Source organism: Aspergillus fijiensis (assembly GCF_003184825.1).
Source record: "Aspergillus fijiensis CBS 313.89 unplaced genomic scaffold BO72scaffold_89, whole genome shotgun sequence".
NCBI classification, from domain to species: Eukaryota; Fungi; Ascomycota; class Eurotiomycetes; order Eurotiales; family Aspergillaceae; genus Aspergillus; species Aspergillus fijiensis.
Window position 1 is genome coordinate 1 of NW_024469065.1, and position 18,604 is coordinate 18,604.

At 49.7% G+C, this 18,604-nt stretch overlaps 5 protein-coding genes across 5 annotated transcripts; 3 read left to right on the plus strand and 2 right to left on the minus strand.

Moving 5' to 3' along the window:
• Positions 1–86: 86 nt before the first annotated feature.
• Positions 87–1,100, plus strand: BO72DRAFT_391063 (ALDH-like protein; the record flags this gene model as incomplete). Its single annotated transcript, XM_040941833.1, has 1 exon — positions 87–1,100. A coding segment is annotated over one exon (1,014 nt), but the record flags the coding sequence as incomplete, so codon positions are not given.
• A 633-nt stretch (positions 1,101–1,733) lies between these two features.
• On the minus strand, positions 1,734–4,654 carry BO72DRAFT_501568 (putative glucosamine-6-phosphate deaminase; the record flags this gene model as incomplete). Its single annotated transcript, XM_040948996.1, has 4 exons — positions 1,734–2,597; positions 2,652–2,800; positions 2,908–2,969; positions 4,587–4,654. 4 exons carry the CDS (start codon positions 4,652–4,654, stop codon positions 1,734–1,736), a joined length of 1,143 nt encoding a protein of 380 aa, XP_040795803.1.
• A 528-nt stretch (positions 4,655–5,182) lies between these two features.
• On the plus strand, positions 5,183–8,121 carry BO72DRAFT_463509 (putative beta-N-acetylglucosaminidase; the record flags this gene model as incomplete). Its single annotated transcript, XM_040946598.1, has 3 exons — positions 5,183–5,240; positions 5,430–7,942; positions 8,008–8,121. 3 exons carry the CDS (start codon positions 5,183–5,185, stop codon positions 8,119–8,121), a joined length of 2,685 nt encoding a protein of 894 aa, XP_040795804.1.
• A 2,790-nt stretch (positions 8,122–10,911) lies between these two features.
• On the plus strand, positions 10,912–12,773 carry BO72DRAFT_391088 (PhoG like DNA-binding family protein; the record flags this gene model as incomplete). The annotated part of the gene is made up of 2 exons (XM_040941836.1): positions 10,912–11,057; positions 11,141–12,773. 2 exons carry the CDS (start codon positions 10,912–10,914, stop codon positions 12,771–12,773), a joined length of 1,779 nt encoding a protein of 592 aa, XP_040795805.1.
• Positions 12,774–13,295: 522 nt separating this feature from the next.
• BO72DRAFT_453333 (cleavage/polyadenylation factor CFT1) lies at positions 13,296–18,538 on the minus strand. Its single transcript, XM_040945956.1, has 9 exons — positions 16,389–18,538; positions 16,029–16,336; positions 15,777–15,944; positions 15,352–15,711; positions 15,079–15,277; positions 14,956–15,031; positions 14,435–14,888; positions 14,229–14,376; positions 13,296–14,172 (listed from the first exon to the last, which is right to left on the minus strand). Exons 1-9 carry the CDS (start codon positions 18,355–18,357, stop codon positions 13,691–13,693), a joined length of 4,164 nt encoding a protein of 1,387 aa, XP_040795806.1. The 5' UTR covers positions 18,358–18,538; the 3' UTR covers positions 13,296–13,690.
• Positions 18,539–18,604: the final 66 nt, after the last annotated feature.

The window sequence follows — 18,604 nt, forward strand, 5'->3', positions numbered from 1 at the left end:
CCCCTCTCTCCTCCTCTCCTTTGCAATGTGGAAGATGTGGAAGATGCTTAATGGATGACAAGGATGGCTAAGAATCTATATGCAGTGCGCTATGGAAATCCGCTCCCTGCCTGGCTGCGGGCAATACTATGGTTTACAAGCCAAGCGAATTTACGCCGCTGCATGCACAAACCTTAGCCGAAATCTACACGGAAGCCGGTCTACCCGACGGCGTATTCAATGTTGTCTACGGTGCCGGCGACGTTGGGGCGTACTTGACTGCTCATCCTACGATTGCAAAAGTTTCCTTCACAGGCCAAGTATCCACGGGCATGAAAGTGGCTGGATCCGCCGCTGGCAACATGAAATATGTCACCATGGAATTGGGCGGCAAGAGCCCCCTCATCATCTTGCCGGACGCGGAGCTCGAGAATGCCGTAGACGGGGCCATGATGGCAAACTTCTATAGTACCGGTCAGGTATGTACTAATGGTACTCGGGTGTTCATCCCCGCTAGCATGAAGACCACGTTTGAGAGGCGCCTTCTGGAAAAGATGCAGTACATCCGTCCTGGGCCTTTATTTGATGACTCAACCAACCTCGGTCCCTTGAGCTCGGCTTTACACCTCGAGAAGGTACTCTCTTACATCCGCCACGGTATCGAAACAGACAATGCTACTCTACTTTACGGCGGTTTGGGCAAGCCAAGTGTTCCGAAGGAGTTGGAATCAGGATATTGGGTGCGCCCGACGGTCTTCACTGACTGCACAGATGACATGCGCATTGTTCAAGAGGAAATATTCGGCCCTGTGATGTCTATTCTATCCTATGAGACGGTGGAAGAGGCGGTCAGGCGAGCGAATACCACTGAGCTCGGCCTAGCTGCGGGAGTCTTTACCAAGGATCTCAACATGGCCCATCGCGTTATTGACCAGCTACAGGCGGGAATTACTTGGATCAATAGCTGGGGTGAGAGCCCTGCTGAGATGGCCGTTGGTGGCTGGAAGAAGAGCGGGGTCGGAGTTGAGAACGGACGCAAGGGTATTGAGGCATGGGTAAAGAATAAGAGCACCCTCGTTGATATGAATGGAGCGGTAGCCACTGTCTTCGCCAAGCTGTAATTGTGACATCTTAAAATTTGTATATATTAATTCCTAGAATGCACAGTGAATTACGTACAAGCCATTTATGGGCTGCTAGTAAGTGGATGATTACTCTTCCACTCCAAGTGGTCGTTATACTGAGTAGCTGGTGTTTGGTGGGTCTAGTGCAGGAACTTCGTATAGTGCTGTTGGGATCAACTATTCGTCGACTCGAGCAAATTGGTCCGTATGAAGAGAAAGTAGTATTGTCCGAGGTCGCGCTCAGCACATCCCATCGGCTAACAATCGTCAATCTATTACACTCTGTAATCCAAAGCTAGCCTTTTGAGTTTCAGCGCGATTCCTTTGCCGCCCAACTTCAAATCACAACCGCTTGCAGGTGGCGCTGTTATATGCTTCTTGTCTAATGAGTTAGAGCACAGCCAATCCCTAATCCCCGGCTAAGTAATCTTCCATCTCAGCTCTTCTGCGAAGATGGCGTTTCCGAGGAGTTTCAAACTTGAGAAAATCATGCTAAAATCAACTGAGTAATCAAGCTAAGCAAACAAGTCGATTCAGTCTTCCGCGGTCAGATTACATTTCCCTTTACATTCAGCGGCTCTTCTGTGAATAACGCCAATCCGAATTCTGTTATATCCTTAAGACATGCAATCAGTGTGAAAGAACCCTAGCTCCCATTCGGTCGAAAAACAAATCGCCCTTCAATGCTGAATCCAGCCCGCCTATCGCCGAGTCAACCATTCGTGAGGACATACTGTCAGGTGTTAATTCATCGTCTTCCATGGAGCGACTCAATTCCGTATTGATTCTCAAATCCTTCGGGACCTTTTGTGGTGTACTTTGGGGGGTAAGTTCCTGGTGAGTCTTGCCCAGCCCAACCGGGCCGGGAACGTACATCCGAGGTCGATAAGTAAGAGGCGGGCCTTGAGTGCGCGCGTCTGTACCGGCTTGTTCGATAGACTCAAAATAACGCACTGTTTTAACCTTCAGCTCCAGAGTCGCATCCCGATCGCAGACAATGAGTGGGTGTGGGTGCAACTGCAAGGCCGAGAGCGTCCACATGTGATTGACGCCCCCTTCAAGGCCCTTCTCCACTGCGAGAGCCTTGTGAGCACCGGTAGCAACTATCACCACCTCCCGTGCCTCCATAATGGTCTGAATGCCAACTGTCAATGCATGCCGGGGTACCTGATCTACATCATTGTCGAAAAATCGCGAATTGGCTAAGATCGTGTCATATGCCAGAGTTTTAACCCGCGTACGACTGCTCAATGATGAGCCTGGCTCGTTGAAGGCAATATGACCATCGGGACCCACACCACCTAGGAAGAGTTCGATGCCGCCGTACCGAGCGATTCTGGCTTCGAAGGAAGCACACTCGACCGCGAGATCCGGAGCGTTACCGTCAAGAATGTTAACATTCTGGGGCGGGATGTCCACATGGGAGAAAAAATGCTTATACATGAAGCTGTGGTATGATTCTGGATGATCCCGAGGCAATCCGACATACTCGTCCTGCTTCGGTCAACAAAAGTTATGCAACTTCGCGGAAGAGAGGAATATACGTACCATGTTGAAAGTCACGACATTCTTAAAGGATATCTCGCCCTTCCTGTGCCGGTTTACCAGAGTCTTGTAGATGATCTCCGGGCTACTTCCGGTTGGCAAGCCGAGTACAAATGGCTGGCTTTCAGTTGGTCGAAACTTCTGGATGCGGCCTGCCTGAAGATTAGATGTGATCCACGTAAGAGTACCAATGCAGGCCACGGCCCAACACGATCAACTTTTCAGGCCTCACGCTGGGGCCGGGGGTTCATCTACATACTGATGATATAATCGGCAATGTATTCCGAAGCCTCCAGAGCAGTGTTGCGGATGATAACTCGCCTATTTCGAAGTGGAGTCAGTCTTGATCCAGGTTTGGAGGATATGTAGCACCTTACATTGTGGAAAATATTCCGTTATGCGGGGAGCGACTTGGCCAATGCCGGGGAAGGAAAATACCAATGGGTATGAGTGAGCCAAGCTTGCCAAATGTGATTCCAGCTAGCAGACAAGTAGAATCTGGTATATAGCGCTGGAAGATGTATTGAAACAGAAGAGGATGGGAATGGAGGGCGAAACAGAAGCTGGGGGTAGCGATCCTGGGTACAAATGTGTAGAGTTCTAGCTCCTGGCTGGGGAAGAGAATGAAAGGAATTGTAGCACTTTGTAAGTGCTTGACAGAAGACAGAAGCGTGGCCACTAGCTTTCTGTCAAACCACGGCTCTGTAACAGTTTCAATTTATGGGGAACGAAAGGGGGTGCGACAGAATGATGTTACTTCGATCTGGACGTTTTTGTAGGTGACGTCCATCGAAGCAATTCCGGCTCGGCTTTAAGGATGATGCCAGCCTACATACCTACTGATTTATCCTAATCACCATCTACTGTAGGTCCAGCAGTCATATGAAAGCATGTGCGCTAGAGGCGTGGAGCTATCGATGACGCAGTGGTCATACCACGGAGAGATTACAGCTGCATGTGCCCCGATTGTCACAGTTGCTATAAATTAGTATGTGAGGGAACGACGAGCAGTGCACAAGAAAGAAAGCCTTTGTTACAAATAGCATTGTCGGAAACTCTGGGCTGAGCATGATAGATACTGTTACAGACAAAGGTGGCATGGGAGCGAAGGTCCACCGGTGATCCACCATCATCATCTATAGGTAGTGAACTTTAGTTTGATAACTATGTTGGTTACATAAAGTTGAAGGAGACGTGACTTGACCTTTGGATAAAAAGAAAGAAAAGAAAAGAAAGTAGAAAAAGTATTAGCTAATCAATCGCCACGCCGTCAAGAGGCTGCGGTTGCATTCGGTCATCCATGATGGCAGCAGGCGAAACCTAAAAATTGAAAGAGATGGAAGTGTTTCATTCCACTGATCCATTCCAGCCATGCAACCCCTCGATGGCAGGAAGGAGGGAGATGGAGTACGCGGGCCTGTTCGGTAACGGACAGTTTCAATACTGCCTTTGAAATGTACTGTAACAACAACAAGACTGTAAGATACAGAATATGTACCTCATTGTACATTCCCGTACAGTGCAGTAGGATGTATGCGTTACAGAAGATAACACAGGGATACATACAGTACAGTACAGTACAGTAGTAGTTAACTTACTCATTGCTTCACCCCGTGCTCATCTGATAGTCTGGCATCATGTGGCCTTGCCTGCAAGTGCCAAGCACGGCACTGTTTGATTCAGTTACCGAATAAATTACAGAATTACTAAGTTTTTCTCTCTCCTCTTTGCGAAGTTTCGGGTCAAAGACCCAGTCATGGTGCCTCTCACTTATCTGAATTTGTGATCGCCCCCCACCAAGTGCTGCTGTTTCGACGCGGAGGTCCGGCCCTGATATAAACTAATGAACGACTGGATAGATGAAATGCATGTGCGAATCAAATGAAGGAATAAATGAATAAATGATTCCCAACCATTGGTCTATAGCTATTCAACTACCGGCTGACATCTTTACTGCTTGCTTCCTTGGTACTCACACGTGCACGCTTCATGTTTTCGTCACTCATGGTTCCAGCCATTATCAATCACTCCTACGGTACCCTTGCGATACACCCCTGGCTTTGTCCAATTAGCGAAGCCAGCCTGCCTGCCTGCCTGGGGCTCTGCCTGGGGAATCCGGAGCTTGTCTAAACTACCGTTTCTGGCACTATCCCCCCACCCTTTTCCAAAGCATCCGTTGACGTCTGCAGCTCATCATCATTTGTTTCACTGCACACCCATCTTCGCACCGGCATTATTGGTTTGGAATAGTTCTTCCACACCGGGCCCTCATGGCCCCCAAAGAGATGCTGCCGCCTGGCTGGGAGGATCTAGACAGGTAGGTTTTAACCTTGGTCTTGGCATATTTTGCTCCTCTCGAATGCCCCTCACCATTTTCTCTGATACTGCTGCTGCATTGCTTTGACCCTTGGATTTGCCTTCCTGTCTTTCTATGTGTGTTTTCAGACGAGGGATGCGCCTCTTATAGCAGAGTCTTCCTCAAGTCATTTAGTAGGTGGGTAAGCAGTTCACTGCTGACAGTTGCGTTATCCATAATGGCGCTTGGACAGGCAGATGGGGCAACTTTTCATGATGGGCTTCGATGGAACATCGGTCAGTCCTCAGATTCGCTCACTCATCGAGAACTACCACCTCGGTTCGGTTCTGCTCTCTGCAAAAAATCTCAAATGTACTCATACGCCCCATCCCCTCTACACTGTCTTCATTGTGGCCTTCACTGATGGCTTCTTTCCCTCGGCCGCCCAATTCCGTCTTTAGACATACGCACTGATATACGTCTAGCTGCAGAAGATGCAACACGGTTGGTCCTTGAGCTGCAGACAATCGCTCGGGATGCTGGCCATCCAGTGCCTTTGCTAATCGCCCTGGACCAGGAAAATGGCGGAGTAAACAGCCTGTACGATGATATCTACATCCGGCAATACCCAAGTGCGATGGGTATCGCTGCGACAGGGTCCAAGAGCCTAGCCCATGAAGTTGCGATGGCGACGGCACAAGAGCTCAAAGCCGTAGGAGTCAACTGGATCTTGGGTCCTGTTCTCGACGTGCTCACCAATGTGCGCAACCAACCCTTAGGCGTCCGCACCACAGGAGACGACCCACAAGAAGTATCACAATACGGCGTCGAATTCATGAAAGGCTATCAGAAGGCAGGCCTCGTGACGTGCGGCAAGCATTTCCCCTCCTATGGTAACTTGGAGTTTCTCGGGTCTCAGACGGATGTACCAATCATTACTGAGTCCCTAGAGCAGCTTAGTCTGACCGCATTGGTACCATTTCGCAATGCAATCCTTCATGGTTTGGACTCGATGATGGTAGGGGGCGTTTCAATGTCATCGGCCGGAGTCAATGTGATGCACGCCTGTCTTAGTGAGCAAGTGGTTGATGATCTGCTTCGGAAAGACCTTCAGTTCAAAGGTGTGGTCGTTTCTGAGTGCCTAGAGATGGAGGCCCTGACCCACAATATCGGCGTCGGTGGAGGGACAGTGATGGCCAAAAATGCCGGGTGCGATATCATCCTTCTTTGTCGCTCATTCCAGGTTCAACAAGAGGCCATCAGTGGCTTGAAGCTAGGTGTGGAGAATGGTATAATCGGGCGCGGACGCATCGAGCAGTCGCTCCGCAGAGTGTTGAGCTTGAAAGCCAAATGCACGTCTTGGGAGCAAGCCCTCAGCCCGCCTGGTCTTACTTTACTCACCCAAATGCAACCGTCCCACACGAGTCTCTCCATACGAGCATACAACAGTTCTATCTCAGTTGTCCGAGACAAGCAGAACTTACTACCCTTGACCAATATTCTCGAGCAAAACGAGGAGCTGCTCCTCTTGACACCATTGGTAAAGCCGCTGCCCGCTTCGGCTGTATCGCGCTCCGTGAACGAGCATTTGAACGTATCTCTTGACCCGATTGCGTGGGATCGAACAGCATCTGTTCTGAGTGGCGAAAGTGTCTTCAAAGAGCTTGGGAGGTCCCTTTCCCGACATCGCAGTGGTCGTGTTTTGCATACATCCTACACGGCCAACGGTGTACGTCCGATTCATGAGGACCTCATTGATCGGGCTAGCGCGGTCATCGTCGTCACCGCCGACGCCAACCGGAACTTGTACCAACATGGTTTTACTAGGCACGTGTCTATGATCTGTAGATCCAAATTCACTCCATCAGGCGAACCTCGCGAGAAACCATTAATCGTGGTCGCAGCAAGCTCGCCTTATGACTTTGCAATGGACTTGTCCATTGGAACCTATCTTTGCACTTATGACTTCACCGAAGCGGCCTTGGAGGCCTTGGTCAAAGTACTTTACGGAGAGTTGACCGCCGTGGGGTCACTCCCGGGTTCTATAAGTCGCAGTCAAAAGCTTCACCAGGCGAGGCAACACTGGCTGGTAGAGAGCTGGAATGAGGATAGGGATGCGCATGCCTTAGACTCCCTACTGAATGCTGTCCGAGATGATTGTGTGCAAGGACAACGTCCGGAGTTGCTAGGTGTAACATCTACCAGCTTTCTGCTCCGCAAAGAAGAGATTGATGAGGCACACTTTGTGGTTCGCAACAGCAGTACTCAGGCTTTATACGGATTCTGTTCCACGTATTACTTTCGATCCACGGGCACTGGCGTCATTGGGTCCTTGATCGTCCATCCCGCAAGACGGAAGCTATCTATAGGGAATTCTCTCCACAATCGTGCCATCCGAACTCTTCTGCACAGGAAGGGCATGAGACGGTTTCAGCTGGGCTCTCGCCTTCCGGGGATTTATCTGGGTATCCCATCAGCAAACCCGGTGGACCGCAAGAGGCTGCGCCAATGGTTTGCGAACTTGGGGTGGAATACGGCCCTTTCACGGCCTGTCTGTAGCGCGGTCCTGCGCAATTTGTCTTCTTGGACGCCAACGGACAGCTTGGTTCACGGCATCCAGCATGCGGACGTGGCCTATGATCTTGTTTATGGCTGGGACTATGCAGATTCGATTCTGGACCATATTGGAACGAACTCCAGGCAAGGGGTTCTAGATATCTACAAAGTGGCTTTGAGAGGATCCCCGCACTGTGGGATCATCCGGGCGACCCGCCCCGGTAATGGTGCTATTTTGGGCAGCGTAGTCGTCTACAATGGACGAGCAGCTTTAGCGGAGCACATGCCGGTTCTGAGATCGCTTCAAATTGCCGCCGGAGGTATCTCGTCTCCCGTCATATCTCCATCGGTCGGCGAGTACGCTACAGTCATGCAGGGCCTGATCTTACTAGGCATCAAGCAAATCCGCAAACAAGGTGCTGAGGCCGTGATAATGGATTGCGTGAGTCATTCTTTCCAAATGTGAAGCGGTCTGCAAAAGGGCGTTATTGACGATTTTTGCTACAGATTGATGGTGACAGCAATCTTGACTGCCTTTCCGGCATGGGCTTCAGTGCCCTGCATAGCTTTGAAGAAATCAATTGCGATGCCGCGACATGGACCATGGCACCTTCCTCGTAGATAGTGCTTTCTGAGCAGCCTCAGCTTTAAACTCTGTGTGATAGCTCCCGAGGTCTGTATATAGTCTTCTCACCTTTGCATGATGATCCACCCGCTGTAAATATCAGTCAATACATCGGACAAAGCAATTCTGAGTCGAATTCGGGGCCATAACGAGCTTCTAGCTATCTTTCTTTCTTCCTTTTTTCTTTTTACCTTCTTTCTCTGTTTTTCTGGGGGGGGAAGGGGGGTTAATGTCATCATAGCGACAGAAGAGACGTGCCGCCGGCGATGCAAGCGTTCCGATCCAACGGGGGCATATCTGCATTCGACTAAGAGTCTGATAAACTGTTTTCGGATGCCGGCGCCCCAACATGGTTGACTGGGTTAGCGGCCTAGTCGCACAATGTTCGGCCAGTCATCTTTTTGCGGACAGCATCATATGTGAGACATGCAGCTAGCTCTAGGCCTGCTTCAGTCTTCGGAGCCGATGCTAGACTGGTAGGGCCAGTCTCTACGTCTACAACTAAGTTACTCGTATATGATATATACACCCGAGTACGGTGATGGGTATATTCGCACAGTATCTCCATGAGTACTTCAGTGATCTAAGAAATATCCAAACTCTTCCTGCACTGGCCACAACAAAGGACATGGTTGATTGAGCCTGGAGTGGTGGGTGGAGTTCCGGAAACAGCAAAGGACATCACAGTCATTTCAGGGGAGACTCGGAACTGGGAATTGGAGGGAATCGAGCATTAGAAGCAAGCTCTCACCAGTTGGCGGGCAGTTCCGGTCAGTTCGGCTCCACCAGGCAAGCTGACCGACCGTAAACTTTAATTAAAAAAGTGATCCCCACTACTCTGGTAAGTAACTTTAACACTTTTAGGACCATCACCGTCTCCGGCCACCTAGACTACGACTACATGCATTCGCAATCTTCTTCCTCAGACTTGTTCCTTCTTCTTTCACCACTATGCGTACTGCATTGTAGGTGCATGTACACCTACATGCGTATCTCTAAATGACCGCCCCTACTCAGGCACAACCGCGAATAAAATGAGGCTGAGGCGCTAAGAGAGGCTTACACAGTAATAACTAAGTTTTAACTAGTACTACTTGAGTCCGTACTCGAGAATCTGTTCAACTCCTTGATTTGTCCATCTGTCTTCAGTATTTTTTCTTTCTTTTCAGTTTTCAGTTTTCAGTTTGTTCTTGTTAGATGAGTACGTGGGTTACTACGGAGTACTGTACCTAGTATGTACTCATTCATATTAACTTACTCGTGCCCCGGGGCAGAGCGAGGGTCTGTCTATCTGAATATGGATTAGTCTTGTTTGTCTGTCCCACCCACCCACCTGCAGTCTACGGAGTACTGAGTACTGACTGACTGGAAGTCAATTAGAGCCAGTCTATCTACGAGGCAACGAATGGTATGTTAATATAGTATCTATAGTATCTATAGTCAGTATCTACAAACGACTGTACTCCGTACTTGTCAACTCAATTGAGTTGTGGAGTGATTAAATTGGATTCATAACTAAGGTAGCTCCGTACTGGACTCCGTATAACAAATAGTACTGGGTACTTAACTCTCTCCTCTTTCCTCTTCGCTCCCCCCATAGCTCGATCCAGTCTCCGTGCGCCCCCTTCCCCTTCCCCTCCCCCTCCCCCCTCCCCCGTCTCCGGTCCCGATGGCCCTTTTGATTTGCTTGGCTTCCTGGCTTCGGGGAAATCTGATCCACCCTGCTCTCGGAATCTGGAGTCTCTTTCTTGCTCGTGCTTGCTCGTGCTTGTCTCGTTCTTTTCTGGTCTCTTTCTCTCAGCTTAATACTTCCCTAATTTACTATTACGACTACGACAACAAAACAACAACAACAACTTCTACTACTACTACTACACTAAGTTACTATAGTGCACTACCTATTCACTTCACCTATTCCTTCTGCAAAGCTGAGCTTCTAGCATCTACACATAGTTTCTGCTGGTCTCTCTGTTTTGGTTGGGTTCGATGTCGATAGGTTAACAATTTTCTTTTCCATTTTCCATTTCCATTGTATGTACTCTGTTTTGTCCGGTTTGCTTGTCTCCTCCGCCTACTGCTGATTTCCACTGCATCCCCCGGGCCTCCTCCCCTCCCTTCTTTCCTCCCTTCCTCCCTCTCTCCGCACGCGCACGTGTGTGCCGCACCTTAACGTTACTAGGTACTGGGTATTCATCCCTCTCATATCTATCCACAACAATCCAAAAGGGAACGATTGCGGAACCATCACTGCAACCGGCTTTCTAAACCATCGTTCACCCGCCCGCCCCCCCCCCAACCAATTTACCTTACTCCACCCATTTGCTTCTTTGGCTTCACACTCATCCATCTACTCATCCATTCATCCATTCATCCATTGATTCACATCAACCATATCGGTCTGTCCTTCCCTCATGAACCCCGTCTTTGGCTTCCTTCTGCGGCCGCGCTCGTAGCGCAACACCCCTCCCGCCGGAATCGATCTGGCTTTCCACCTGCTTACCTGCCACACCCTTCTTCACCCTTCACCCTTCACCTTTCGTCCTCCGTCCTTCAACTTCACTCAACTTTTTGCCCTCTCGCATCCTCTTCTCTTCTGCCGCTTCCCGACCTAGCTTTTTGTCCTGTTTCGCCTGCTCTTCCTTTCGCTCTTCCTGCCGCCTCACTCTCCCTCACCCTCTCCTCCCTAGGTCGCCCTCATTGACACTTTGCTTCCAGTCCCGCGGTTGGTCACTCTTCTGCGTTTGGTCTTTTGAGAGGTTCGAGCCCCGAAGGGCCAATCCTTCAACATGGAGGGCTTTGACACTATGTCTATGCCCTATTTGGCCAGCCCGCTTTCCTTGAGCAATCTCCAGGGGTCCGACTACCTCCATTCTATGCCTGGTATGGACATGCATGACCAGCGATCAGCTTTCGAGTCGGAGCCCTTCGTTAGGTAAGTATTATATAGGGCCCTTGAGAGTGGTAATTCCTGCCCGATCTGCGATCTTGCCGTGGCTAATCATTGTCCCGGGCTAGCGGCGACGACATTACCTTTACTCAACATGGTGTACCCCCCACAAGCCTGAAACGCTTTCCGTCAGACTACCAGGACCCCTTCACAGATATAGTGCCAACCTTTGACCCTGCTCCTCCAGAGCAACCTCCAGACTCTTCAATCGACCACAACAACAAGCTCTTAAGCTTTTCACTTCCGGCCTACAGTTTTACATTGCTTGATTACTCACTGCGGCGCACCTCGGTTTCTCTTGCAGCCCAACTGCATGGCATGTTCTTCCTCGCCGAGTCGCCCTGGACTACCTCGCCCACAGAGAATGCTTTACCCCAGCAAGGCGCGGAGTTGACCTGCTATCGGCGAAATCTCTTTCAAATCACCGGCTCGGTGACCCTGCCACGAAGCTTGAGATATATTATGACGGAGCAAGGCGACCGAATACCTATCCTTGCCCAAGAATTGACTGTTTCAGCTACCGAGTCGGTCGAAGGTAACTCGGTCAAGATTATCTCGGTACCTTGGAAGACGCCAGCCGCAAATCAGAATCAATCAACAGATGAGAGCAGCGTTACAGCGAATGGCATGAGTGCCAACCCAAGCACCGCTAATCCCAAAGTCGAAAAAGAGCCGCCACCGATCCCGTTGGACATTATGGCTGGTCAGGATCTTGATACCGACTATGCGACTTTTCCGATTGCATGGAAGCGACTACAATTTCGCGTCGCGACTGCCAATAATGGTCGAAGAAAAGAGCTCCAACAACACTTTGTCGTTCGATTGAAAGTCATTGCCACCTTGTCTACTGGAGCCAGAATTCCCATTTGCGAAGTACAGTCAGGTCCTGTCATTGTTCGGGGTCGTAGCCCACGCAATTTCCAATCCCGCAAGGACTTGCCTCTGAGCGGCAGCGCTGCTGCTTCACGAAAGAATAACCAATCCACTGCGGTGAACCGAACACCGACCAGTGAATCTGCCCCGTCTTCTAACCTAACACCGGCTAAAGCCAAGGCGACGGTGAAAAGTAGCTCACCTGAGACCGCAGTCTCTCAAGGCAGTATAGCTCCTCCTCCACCGGCTACCGCCGACTGGACACAGATCTCGCCTGCCGTTGGGAGAACAACAGCTCCCGCACCATTGCCTCATTCGTCTGTATATGCTCAATCGAGTCCAGATTTCCCGCGGCCTACGGATACACAGCGGCTTCACAATAGCATTCCGGCTCCCATGAACTTGTCCCTTTTCGACGAGGACGAGAGCGGAGAAAGCGTCAACATTCATGATTCAGCCAGAGCAGCTGCATCGTACAGCAATGACGTATCGCATAGGGATTCCAATATAGACGGCACTGCACCCCCAGCAAAAATGCGGAAACTCTCCCATGGCCCGCCCCAAGCGCCATCTCGATCTGCCTCTTCGTCGCTGCCCCTACTGAGTAGTACGAACATGCAGCAATCATTTGCGTCTACGCTTCCCTTCCCCAATGAAAGTGCTGATTTGTTGTACGAGTACTTTCCGTTGGGGCTGGATGATTGGCAGGCGCCTGTTGATGCTGTTTACCGACCGCATGTAGTGCATCACACCAATCTGCCGGAGGTCAAATTTGTGGCCGCGCGAGGAAGAAGCAAGCGATATTTTGCTGCAGAAGACGTCTTCTAGATGGATCTAGTCCATGAGCGATAGCACTGCACTCGAAAATATAGACTGGGAGCAAAAGTTCCCCCTCCCAAAGCAGCAGAGAATGGGTTGCGATATGCCCCCTCACTTGTATGGAAACCTTATCCACCATCGTGCTTCATCGTCTTGGGATGCTGTGTTTGATCTTCCAATCTTCCCTACTTTATCAGGCTTGTCGCCGACAATATGCAACCTGTTCGGATGACTTCTCTCTTGGAACACGACTGACACATAGATTTCTCAGGAACATATATAGGGGTGTACGGTTATGGAAATTAACTCCCGGATCAAACGGGGACGGACTGGCGCATGCTAGGGCATGCTGGAGTTTCTGCTTGTTCGATGTTTTCATCATGGCGTTTGGGGGTTCTTGATTGGTGTTCTTGTTGACTATAAGTTCTTTTTCGTTTCCTTTCGGCCTTTCATTTTTGTTCTTTCTTGCCTATCTATCTTGCAGATGCTCGGGTGCCAGGCTTATTACCTGCCTGCTTACCGCACTACTTTTGTCACTATGAATCGTTAATTTATAGACCGCATTTACCGGTCGTATATTTGACTCCACGTCGTCCTTGCATAAACTTGTTATCTTGCGGGTTGGGTGTTGTAAAGCAGCTTGATAAAGTGTCCGGTTACTGATTCAGGAAGCCAGCTAAGTCTCATTTGCTTGCGAGATGGATGCAAAGGACTAGGAATGTAATGAGTCGTGAATCTGCCATACACTGCGTGCAGCGGACATAGGTTTCTAGGCTTGCGGTACTGAAAAGTGAGCGGAGCTGCACATACACCACATCGTTGTGGGCCAAAAAGCAGTCGGCTCTTTGGAAATAAGACCGACGTAGTGCTTGCAAGTCCGCGTCAACTTAATTTGCTTGCATGAGACACCCGAAAATACAACCGCATCAGAGATATCCAAGTCCATCGCCCCCTATGCTTTCCAAATCCGCCTTGATCTCCCATTCGCTTGCCCCAACGCGGCTTGCTATCTCCGTTTTGCGCTGTGTACTGAGATTGAGCCATTGGTTTAACAAATTGCCGTCCAGCATCCCCCTTCCCGCAGTACCGTCACTCTCAACGGCGCGGAAAGCGCGAGGGTTCAATCCGCAAGGATGCTCAAGAATGTTAGTCAATTGGGACTGCAGAGCGGACAGTCGACGGTATGCCTCTTCTGGAATGCAAGTTATGAGGCCGATAGATCCGTTTTGTGAGGTCATGAGAGACTGGTAGAGCGGTGCTTGGTGATCCAGGTCCATGTCATCCTGTTGAGAAAGTAGCGATTCTGACGAAACCATCGTACGTGGAAGCAGTGTTAGCGTAGAGGCAAAGTTACCCGTATGGAATTTACTACGACTGAGTAGTCTGTCCCCATTGGAGGACTTGGGGTCTGCTTCTGAGTCAGTCAAAATTCTCCCCGAGAACGCCAACCACAGTGTTGCCTACCTTCGGGGTCATATTGTAATATGTGAATGTTGCAGTCGCTATCAGCCACGACGAGGAACAGCCTTCTGCCATCAGGAAGGAAGTCTGCGGCTACCACCTCCAAATAGTCCAGGTCTTTGGCGAACAGACTTAACTTATACGGCTCCTCCTGGAAACACATCAGTTGTCAGATCGGCGGCGGTATGTTTAGGCATGAAGAAACGTACCGAATAGCCAGCGAACCACAGCCCTCTCGTGGCGTCTCCCAGAATGCACATGCCAGTGCCTTTCAGCTCTTTCACAACACTGACATAGCATTGCATATCCATAAATGCCACTGGAAGAAGGCTGCCGTCCTCTTTGAGACCTCTGACCATGCATTTCTGCCCTTGGGAGACAATAATGAAACCCTGACCGCCAATTTCAGACAGTGCAGTTACAGCACCCTTTACCAATTCTTTGCCGATGAGTTTCAATTTGCGGTCCAATGAGGGATTATCGGGGTCCGGAACCACCTTGATCACCTCGAAGACATATATGCAACCTCGCGAGGGTATATCTTCACCGCGCGCAATCGCCGTCCCGACAACTATCATCTCTCTGCGTTCTCGGGTGTTTTCCGAAATTTCGAGACTGATATTTTTCATGGCCATCACATACTCACTAGCATCCAAAGAATAACTTAGGATTTACAAGGAAATGTCAGTACTTCTCGTAACCGAATAGACCTTCCATTGCTTCCTCTCACCTGTCAAGAATAGACCATGTCTTCGGGCTAACTATTTTCAGAGAGCTTCTATGCGCTTCAGGCAGGAATGAAACAACTGATGGCATTTAGCATGCATTCTGAAAACACGCAAAGACAACGAACCTTCGGTGCGCCACTCGGGATGCAGTTCGTCGTCTTCGGGCAGTTTGAATTCTGTCTTTTGGCAAGTCCCCAGTACATACATTCCTGACGAGGACGAGTAGGCTAAGTGATCAACTTGTTCACCCAATGGTACCTTCCGCAAAGGCCATTTGTAATCAAACAGCATGCCACGGGGCAATTGACACAGACGAATGGTGCCCTTCAGCGGGTCAGCTTATCACCTTTCGGGTAGAAAGAGTTGCACCTGGTCAAAGTCTGGGTTCTGAGACTTACATTCAATTCTAGATAGGCGAAACGGCTAATCGACGCCAGAGGGTTAAGAATGCTCACGCTTCGTGGATAATCCCCTCGTAAGCGTACAAAATGCGGCGGGCTGGTAGATGTCCGCACGATGAAACCAGCCGAAGCCCCGGGCATGAAGACGGTGGCGAGCCCGAACAAGTCGGGAAGGATACGCAATGGTTGGTCTTTACATTGACCTTTGTCAGCCGATTCTACGCCCCCACGAGAAGGTACCTTCGGAAGAACTGTGTTGACCTCCTTCGAGAATCGCAGGCTGGGTTTTCCATCTCCGGCACCCGTGGAGACGAAAAATGGTTTATATATGTTGATGCCGTCGTTCTGGCACCGCAACTAATGATAAGAACGCGTCAGCATGGGAGATCAAGTGTAGTGTACACGGAAACACTTGAGCATACAATCAAGTATGGCGAGGCGCTAGAGGAATCCCCAAGGTCGGTAACAATAGCCTCGGTCAATGACTCTCGTGCCCCAGATCGCTTTGGGGCTTCGGAGGACAAGATTGGTGGCAGCCCGGCAACTCCCTCAATAATAGTCACCAGGATTTGATCGGGAAGGCGGTACATCTGAACATCAGGTAAGCAAACGATCGGTGGTGTATACAGCCAGCCAACCAGCTCAAGAAATTTGAATACACACGGTGTACCTACATAGAATTTGTAATCCTGGTCCAGGAGGAATAAATAGAGAACGCCCGGTTCTTTGGAAGCTGAGTCGACAGCAGAGAATGTGCCAGTCTTGTCGTAGTACAGACTACAGGAGATCCATTTTTTTACTGCGAATTGCTCATGTAGGACGACTTCGTCAAGATCCCCACTTTCGTCGGATTGAAGAAATAATAACGTTGAGTCATCCCGAAGAATTGCAAGGCAGGGGTCTGCAAAGCTGGCACTAATAGCCATCCGTTCATCATTGGTGTCATCATCCCAGATGGGATATATTTGGGTTAAACCCAAATCTATGTCTCATCAGCGCAACTATTCCAGCACTAAATTGGGCCGGGGGCTTACCGCTATCGTAAGTTCGAACTTCGTTTTTCAGGACTTGAACTACCCGCTTGTTACCCATCAAGGTGTTGATTTCAATAGTCACATCTTCATTTGGATTGAACTCAGTGGCTTTGAAGGGTTTCAAGACACCGGAATCTTCCAAGTAAACAAGAGACTCTTCTTTATCGACGCTTTTCGTGCGAGAAGCGATGACAAAATGGCGTGATTGAGATCGACAGTCGTCCGAAATGCCGGTTGCCGCCTTTGTGCCTTGAATTACAGAAGCTGTCCAGAGACATTCCGCAGCCTCAACTTCAACGGAGTGTATCACATCAGGATCAAGTTCGCGACTCAGTGCTATCAAACCACCGCCACTATCAGAGCCCTGAGCTGCCACTAGTTCCAACCTAGCAGATTCATGTTCGGAATGATTATATTCCGTTTCCGCAACCACGGAGCGCCTGCCTAGGACAATGTCCCTCACAGGGGCGATGTTGATGAGTCTGTCGAGGACGCGAAAGTAACGTATACCAGAAGTATGTTCAAGCTTTGTGGAACCACCAGTCGGAGCCAATTTTGGTGATGTGGCATATAAATCGTCTTCGTAAACATCGTTTTCACTCTGGTCATCGTCCATGTCCACAGAATCATCCATAGCTTTCGACAATGGCCGAAGCTTTTTCGAGCTCGAGGATGCGAAGGAGTAACCTAAAAGGATAGAGTCCGAACCTTCGCTGCCTAAGAAAACCCTACTTTCACCAATAGACGCTGAGGAGGAAGCAGCTGATCTCATAGAAACAACCCCGGCGTGACTGGATAAGGGGTGTACTGAAATTCCAGAGACTGACCTGCCATCGAGCCTAAATTTCACAATCGCGAAGTCTCCTGTCGATAACACCAGCAGCAAATCACCACTGCCGTCGTCCAAAGTCTCAAGAACGCAGTTTTCTAGACGCAGAGCCAGGTCTGAGTGATCCGACATAGAAAATGCCGAGACAAGTCTGGAAAACTCGTTGACTCCGACCGCGTTGGTCTTACCGGCCTGATCAACATGCACCAGCTCATTGGACCCAATCAACAAAGCGCCGCCAACAGGAGGTGGGAGTGCTACCACTTTAAAGAGATCGCTGGGCAACCTAGATACTGAAAGCAGGGTGGTGGATGCTCGCTGTTCCAGATCGAGAGTAAACACGGAATAGAAGACAATGTCTTTTCTTTCTTGTAGGAGTGCGCTAGACGTCGCAACTTGCGAGTACAGTATTCCAAAAGTCGGTTCCCTATATTCGTAAAGAAATGCGAAACTTATTGGGTGCAGAATTGTTGGGTCCAGTGCACTCAATGGTAAGACGAAGGATGGAGCATACGGGGTTTGATATATTGTGGCCGGATTGGCCTTTTCACGATCGTTATCCCCAGAGCTGTGGCTTCCTGCATTCTGTCCTTCTAAGTCTGAGTCATAATCATCCATCACCAAGTCATCCCCTGGCTGATGAAAAGGAATGATGGCGAAATTCCGGATCCCGAAGTTGAATATCGCACATCTACTGCTTGGGTCCACACTAAGAATGCTGCCACAACTGCTTAAATCAGGGACCCAGGGACTACGGGTCAAGTCATCCCGCTCATAATAATGAATCGAGATTGTTGAGATACCACGGCGTTCCGGATCCCATTCAATCAAGCTGAGTTTGGCATTGCGAAACGAGATGAGAATGGCCTCTCCCCCGCTTCTTGAGTTCAAAATTTTGACCCGGCACAGGTTGGTTGCTGTGCCAGCTAAGGGGTACTCCTTCTCCAAGGACAGTTTCGTTGTTTGTTCGCTGAGCTGCCCATCCACTCGTTTTAGACCACAAGTTTTCCTTTGCAAAGAAAAGATTTGGAGTAAAGAGGTCTTCACGACAACGAGATTGGTAGATGATTCAGTCAGGAAAGGTAGTGCCAATGCATGAGTGACCCCAGTGGGGGCCAGCAATTCTGAATAGCACTGCATCTGCAATGTTGAGCGAGATCTGCGGTCGTCTTTTTAGTATAAATGGTCTGGCCAGCCACCCGGCTGCTTTAACTGCCTTGCCGTTTCCTCAACATTGCCTGATATCAAAGGCGAGGCAGGGTAAGGGGCGAAGAACAGGTCTGTGGCACAACAAAGGGCATACAATGAAAATTGGCGTGAGTCGAAAGGTACGTCCGGAACTTCAACAAAAACACTAGGCTCGGATCAAACAGAGCGATAATTTTCA

What these genes read in the sequence shown, in the direction of transcription:
- BO72DRAFT_453333 (XM_040945956.1), bottom strand. Translation starts at nt 18,357, where the DNA reads ATGCAGTGCTATTCAGAATTGCTGGCCCCCACTGGGGTCACTCATGCA. An exon ending in AGTTCGAACTTACGATAGCG is followed by an intron (nt 16,337 to 16,388) that starts GTAAGCCCCCGG and finishes GATGAGACATAG; the next exon opens with ATTTGGGTTTAACCCAAATA. An exon ending in GCGCCTCGCCATACTTGATT is followed by an intron (nt 15,712 to 15,776) that starts GTATGCTCAAGT and finishes TCTTATCATTAG; the next exon opens with TTGCGGTGCCAGAACGACGG.